The sequence below is a fragment of the Barbus barbus genome (assembly GCF_936440315.1).
Source record: "Barbus barbus genome assembly, chromosome: 29".
Classification (NCBI taxonomy): Eukaryota; Metazoa; Chordata; class Actinopteri; order Cypriniformes; family Cyprinidae; genus Barbus; species Barbus barbus.
In genome coordinates this window covers 10,752,044-10,759,541 of record NC_136757.1, presented here as the reverse complement: position 1 = coordinate 10,759,541, position 7,498 = coordinate 10,752,044, and the positions used below count along the sequence as shown (strand labels likewise).

Sequence of the window (7,498 nt, the reverse complement as noted above, 5' to 3'; positions counted from 1 at the left end):
AAGGGTTAAATTAATTCTTTATTAAATCTACAGACTTACTCATCCATTGCAAAGTGAGTCCATGGCACACAATTTGGAAACATGGAAGTAGGAACGCTGTCATAAAATTTATCTGCAACTCCAAAAGTCTCACAATGATATAAAATGTCACTTCTCACGAAACGGTCTCAAAACTGTCTGTCATCTTACAAAAGGAATGTACCAATATCGAAGCGACAACCACTAAAGCTCTGCTAACAAGCAGTACGACAAAGCACAATAAGGTAGAACCTAGCACATATTAACAGCCAGAACGTTGTGTTTTCCAAAAAAAATAAATGTTGTGTCCCTCTTTAACTTTCACAGAGATACAAAGCGATTGATAACGTGTTTTGATTTGATTCGAAAATTCAGGGTAGGAAAGAGTCAAGTGGAAAGCAGGCTGATTTGATGTGCTCGTATTCTTCCCCATCAGAGCGTTCTGACCCTGACTTAGGTGTGGCGGCAAAATAACTTGCCACTAGTGCGTTTAATGGAGGTCATTTTACACAATAGCTGGTAGTGCTTCAGTTCACTTCGCATAACATCTATGCCATATATTCACATTCCTTCGCGGTAAATGTCAAATCCTCTGTCATTGCAGCATATGTCGTTTTACGACTGTTTAGCTTAGCCTGATCTCAGTAAAAACAATGTACTGTGCTTCCTATACAATCCAACCTGGCTGTAGTGACCAGGCTTGGCAAAAAGTGCATTTCCATGTGCGGTTGACTGTCAATGCTTTAGGTGAAATGATACTATGACACTCACTGGGTATAAATGTGACCCTGCAGCTAAATTGTAGGAACAACATGAACGCGAGGGCATCGTCTCAAGCACAGTTCACCAGCAGGTTTTTGCTATGGTTAGATTTGAAGAGTTCTGTAAACACTGATAATGTACAATAGTGACGGTACATTGAAGTCTCTACTGAAGCAGTGCCTATAGGGAAAGTGAGAGTAAAGGTACGTATACTAGAGTAAGAGACTCATGTTCTCAACACTCTGTCTTTCCCTTTGCACTCATCTCATACTGTTAATACAATGGAAATCGTTGACCCTTTCCTCCTCATGGATCTCTTTCAGCGCCCAGGGTTGAAGATGTAGTCCAGTGCCTGTCTCTCGGCTGCGGCCACGTTTGGATGCCACAGGTCCACCATGAATACCACTCTCGGGCCATCTTCTGGAGAACCTGAGCACACAGATATGGAAATCATTATAGAAGTGGTAAATACTAACACTGGGTTCAGTAAGTGTGCGCATGCACAAATTTGTGCATAAAATCTGCATACAAACAATGATTCACCAATAACCTTCATACTAAAATGTATTTTAAATTCACGGAAATTACAGTTGAACCCACATATAAACAAAAAGCATATACTACACGTGGTTTTATATTAAGATTAAGAATTTGTTTATGCATAGATAATTAATCTTTTGTACATTTCACTATTTACAGTTATAGTTCAATCTGAGAGGTTTATCTGTATAACAGCACAGATATGTGAATGCTACAGCTAGCTAATTAGACGTTTTTATGAAAAATGTTCACTGTATTTACACTGGTTTTGAGGATAGCATACTTGGCATTGCTCAAGGATCTTGCTGCATGCCTCTCAGGCGAGAGCATGTCTTTTGAGAGCATCATATAGTCAGAAAAGACTATAAAGGAAAGCCTGTCTGAAAAACCCTTATATCGAGATGGTTTGGGTGTGTTTTATGCAAATGTCTCATTTAGTATAATGAATGAATGAAGGAATGAGGCATCTACATAGAGCATAGAGCTACATTGTGTATTTCTTTACACCCAAAGTGCTTTACAATCATATGAGGGGATCTCTCCTCAACCACCACCAGTGCGCAGAATCCACCTGGATCATGCGACGGCAGCCACTGTGCTCACCACACACCAGCTACAGGTGGAGAGGTGAGAGAGTGATAGAGCCAATTCACTATAAAGATAACGATAAAGATATAGTTCTAAAAATCGTTCTCAATATTAAAGAATAGCAGAGTTCACCCCACAGCTAAAACGATAAAGGCACAGAGAAACAATATCATTGGAATCACTTTCAGAACAATTTTTTTCCAGTTACGATACAAACATTGACACCCAATCAGAATCCATCCTGCTATAATGAGCTTGAAAATTTAAAGCGGCAGACAAGTGTGCGCTTAGAATAAACAGACAATATCGTTCACTGGTGTGGACGCTAGGGCTGTTTGATATATCGAACGCGATGATCATGCGCATCTCGTCAATAAAGCAGGTTCCGTGATTAGCAGTAAATCTCCATCACCTGCTTTCAAATTGAGCGGCATTTAATGCACAGAGCCGTAGATCACTGACAAGCTACGCAATATTGCATTCATTATCTTAAGAAAAAATTCATGTGCATAAGCATGTGTTGTGAATTAGGCAAAAGTACGAAAAAATTCACAAAATTATTATCAAATAAATTTCATTTTCTTGCCCCCTTAAAACTTTTTCGACATGTTGTGAGTGGTTGCCAGGGTGGTGCTGAAAAGCTGCTGTTCGGAGTGGTTTATAGCAGGGATTGTTATGGGTTGACTAGTGTAGCTGTTTATGAATGCAAAAATGCATATTATGTAAACGACTCTTAATTACATAGGGGCTTCTTACAACTGATTAATTGTAGATGCATTGGAGCTCCCATTCTTCAGCTTCCTTAGTTTACTGTTTGTGTTTAACTATTCTGTCTAATAATTGAAAGCTGTATATTACAGCAAATGCTATATATTTTTTTCTTATACTGTTGGCATTCAGCAAATATGCATTCTAAAGAAGTGTTTGAATATCTAATGAACATTAATGGCAGGAACGTTGCAAACTGCATAAGCTGTTAGGCCTTCTAGTGTGCATAGCCTGTGTAAAAATGCAAGTAGTCTGTGCGTAACAGTCCATCTGTGCAGAGTGGATGGAGACAGGTGCGTTCTGTTGTTACAAGACACTTATAAATCCTTCATTTCAAACTATGCTTCACACTAGCTGGTTTTTATTTGACCAAATTTGATTCACAGCACGCACAAATTTAGCAGTTCACTGTTGGTTACAGTGTTTAATTGCTTTTATATTTAATATTTAAATATTTATATCTTAAATTAAATAGTGTGATATCATATATTGGCTTTATTTCAGCCACACTGCTATTGAAAAAAATATCTTGGGCATCAAAAATCCACTAAATAACTACAGCACACTTAGTTTTCTCTTTAATACTGTATGGATGCCTTATGCACTATCTATTATATTTATTCTACACATTATTTCTGTTTCTCACCATCATGGAACGCAGTGTGAAGAAAAGAGTCATCGAACAGCAGGCAGCTTCCCTCAGACCAGCACTGTGGCTCTCCACCAACTACCAACTCACAACCAGAGGGCACCTTCAATCCTGGACACACACAGAGAGAAAATGGCTTACACACCTTAAACAGCCACACAGATCGCTATATATATACATATATATATATATATATATATTGCTGCACTCACATATACTGCTTATATTATCAGTCAAACATTTGTATGCATTTGACTGCATTTATGTTTCTCATGATCTTAAAAATGTTTGATGCAAATATAAACTGTGCCTACAAATGAAATTCACATTTTCAAAACTAAAACTTTCTTTAAAAAAAATTAACTTTAGCATCCAGGTGTCCAGAATACAAGTGAACTCCTTCAATATTGTTTAAAAAGCATCTCAGGATGCACCTCATGAAGTTGCTTGAGTGGGATACGAATTTCAAAAAATATATATATATAATAGAAGATGACAATGATTGCTTTAAATACACTATCATTCAAAAGTTTGGGTATGAAAATATATATTTAAAATCTTTTATAGGAAAATACAGTAAAAACAGTAATATTGTGAAATTGTTTACACTTTAAAAGGACTGTTTTTTAAATTTATTCTTGGAAAGCTGTTTTTTCAGCAGCCATTACTTCAGTTTTCAGTGTCACATGATCCTTCAGAAATGTATTCTAATATGCTGACTTGCTGCTCCAGAAACATCTCTTATTATTATGAATGTTGATTAATATGAAAACAATTGTGCGGCTTAATATTTTTGTGGAAACCAGGATTCATTTTTTTTCATTCATTTCAAAAGAACAGCATTTGTTTCAAATATAATTTTCAGTAAAAGTATAAATGTCTTTACTGTCATTTCCAAAAGAATTAATACATCCTTGCTGAAATTATGTATTATTTTTTTCCAACAAAAATTATACTGATCCGAAACTTCTGAACGGTAGCATAATTCCATATATTTTCATAATTTCCATTCTCCTTTTTGTGATATTTCATAGTTCAGATGACTTTACTTTGATTCTAATATGTGAAAAAAAAAGTTTTAATAAACAAATAGCTGTACACAAACTTTCGACTGGTAATGTACATATATTTATATTCTTTGACCTCTTACCAAGGTGGCAGCGCAGGCGTACGTTGGTTGGCCCGTAATGCTCAATGATCGTGGCTCCGGGACTGAGCACCGAGAAGCAGGCATTTCCAAACACATTATTCGCAATAAAGGTACGGAGCTGTCCAAGCACCCTCCATGCACGTGGACAGCGCCTGGCGTTCAGCACCATCGGAGTACCCTGGTTCACCAGATAGAAGGTCCACCACTGGCCACGAGGTGTGCTGTTGGTCTTCCAGCCCAGTGGAAGCGAAGAGCCGGTCCGACTGGTTGGCAGCCGGTACACACTCTCAAATTCAGCCAGGAGTGCAGGAAAACTTCTCTCCAGGAGCTCCACATCATGCTTCTGCGCCTCTCGTGAGAAGAAAGGAGCAGAGGGAAGGTCTGGCAGGAAGAAGACCTCAGGTTTCTGGATGGATGGGCGGTTGCAGAGCAGATATCGGCCTTGCTCACGTACGCCCTTGTACACACGGCCCATGCCAGCCCAGGTGTAGCGCTTGGCGTACTCCTGCAGGCTATGGTAGAGCCGCTGGTTCAGGCCCTCGCCGGGTTTGGTGCCACGGAAGCACTCGGGCGACTGGCAGTAGGCGAAGCCGTTGAGTTCTTCCTCGCCTACTCCGCTTCCTCCAACCCCACCGACCTGACGGAGTTTCGACGACCCTCTGCGGGCTGAAAGGTCCGACGCGAGAACTCCACCAGGAACCGCCCCGACACGCGGCTCAGGGCTGAAACCGCCGCGGAGCGAAGGTGCGGAGTGTTCGCATCCAACACGGTAGCAGTACCAAATAAACAGAAGGGCGAGACAAAGAGCAGTGCCTAGAGCACTGGACTCACACTCTCGCACCGACTGCATGCCACCTGCCACCCATTCCCTCATCCGCTCTAAAGACCACTCCATCCCTGCATACGAACATACATACACACTCTATCTCAAACGCACACACTCAAACGTACATGTAGATATATGATTTAGATATTCTTAATTGTTGGCTTGTGCATTGGAAGGCTTGATTTGGTGTTTAACTGAAGTGGCACAGCCTTTGCCCGTCATCAAGGAGCTTTTTGTGCAGTCTAATTTGATCATGTGCCGATCGCTTTGGTTAATGCAAGCGTGCTTTTCATTTCCGTTTCAATGCATTTGGAAATGTTGACAGTGTGCCGCCCTGAGACAATTCAGCTGCTTCTTGTCTCCTGATCCAGACCAACAGGGACACAGTGCAACTGAGGGCACCTGGGAGAGAGGAAAAAAGCAGATATAAAGACATTTTGTGATAAAGTGCAGCAGAATAACACTACGCAGACATTGCCATCGAGGCAAACTGCATCACACCTGCCTTGATAGCCCGGTTTGACCACATGATCATTTCTATATACCACCCACACACATTTGGCTTCTTCTCCCCCTCCCCACACTCACGCACAGACCGACCAGCAGCTTCATAGGGACCGCAGCACACACGGGTATGGCATTTGAAATTCAGTCTTTGCAACACCTCCGCACTGCACTTTTTAAAATCATGAGTCATGAGAGAATTCCAAACATACCGCAATAAAAGCATGCAGATAGTCAACACAAACCTGCAGCAGGGACCAATTTGCCAGTAGAGCCTAATTGCCTGACAACAGGGAATTGTTGCATTAGGATCCCTCGGATGGAATGCAACCTGACAGTCTAGTAGAGATGAAAGACAAAAACAAACCTAAGGTTTAATGCAACGTCTCATGGCGGCTGTCAACACAGACAGATTGAGAGTACCATGCGTACAATAATACAACACAAAGAAAAACAAACCCCAGCCACCTAATGCAACATTTAAATTATTAGACTACGCATGCAAAGACTGTAACGAGTCAATGCGCAAATTGACGCCCATTAAATTGCATATTTACCGAGAGCTTCGCGGCACTTCTTGTCTGTCAGATTCGCAGCGACTGTTGTTCCGCCCGGCGCTGCCAGTTATCCAGCCTCTACACTTCCCTCTCAGACACCTCCCTATCGCTGTGTTTCAATGCAGTTTCTAGTCCTGCCCTTATGTCCGTAAAGCGCGGTCAGGCGACGTCCATAACGCCGAAGGCAACCGAGCAGAAAACAACATGACAGACATCCGACGTCTCATCACTGAAATCTGGACGTTTATATAAAGAAGACGCATAACGTTACCTGATTGATTGATTGACTGACTGACTACTGAAACCATAACTAATGCTTCATTATAATATTAACATCGATACTGTTCCTAGTTACCACATTAACACGAATAATAACAATAGCAATGACAATAATGATTAATTTTGATATTATAATTGTATATTAGCTATTAAAACAGATGCGGGCAGGTTGTAAACCGCATAAGGAGGGTGTCTCGGGCAGTAAGTGACGAGGATTTCGAATCATCCAATGAATCGAATCTTTATCGGTTCACCAAAAAGATTCACTTAATGACAAATTCAGTGAGCCTTTCTGCATGTTATCGTTAACCAGTTGGCGATAAGTTCTCAAAGGTAAAAAGGTTTTAATTCATACTCAAAACACTGATCAGTTGAAATTTGCAAAAACTTCAGTCAATTAAATGCCTCATGAATTTAAAGGCAGGGAAGAAAGCAGTCGTGTGCTTCAAATAGTCGATTAAAGCCGAAAAGTCCTTAGAATTTAGCGATTTAGAAGATTCATTTAAAACACCGAATCGTTTAAGAACCCACCTGTACTCATGTAGCCATTCTCAGATATGAAAAAGTATAACCATAAGAACTAATCACGGAAAATATGACAAAGAAAAGAACAAAGTAAATCCCACTTCTGCCACGTGGTTAAGATATGTGACAGCTTTACTCTAAGAGTGCATGTTATTTTATGATAAAAGCATTAGTAGTTGTTTACAAGTGACACCCCCAACGGCCTACAACTCCCATGATGCATTGTACGCCAAACAGACAACTTCCTCTGACGTCACACTCGTGCTACAAATTGAATCGCAACAATATTACTTTACACTTTGCGTTGTTACTATATTTCCAGTGGTCTTTTT

At 40.4% G+C, this 7,498-nt stretch overlaps 1 protein-coding gene across 1 annotated transcript; it reads right to left on the bottom strand.

Moving 5' to 3' along the window:
* LOC306849400 (aspartate beta-hydroxylase domain-containing protein 2-like) lies at positions 1-6,613 on the bottom strand. The gene is made up of 5 exons (XM_079384379.1): positions 6,363-6,613; positions 6,051-6,144; positions 4,476-5,703; positions 3,323-3,436; positions 1-1,209 (listed from the first exon to the last, which is right to left on the bottom strand). The coding sequence occupies exons 3-5, from the start codon at positions 5,368-5,370 to the stop codon at positions 1,100-1,102; spliced, it is 1,119 nt and encodes a 372-aa protein (XP_079240505.1). The 5' UTR covers positions 5,371-5,703; positions 6,051-6,144; positions 6,363-6,613; the 3' UTR covers positions 1-1,099.
* Between the last annotated feature and the right edge of the window lie 885 nt (positions 6,614-7,498).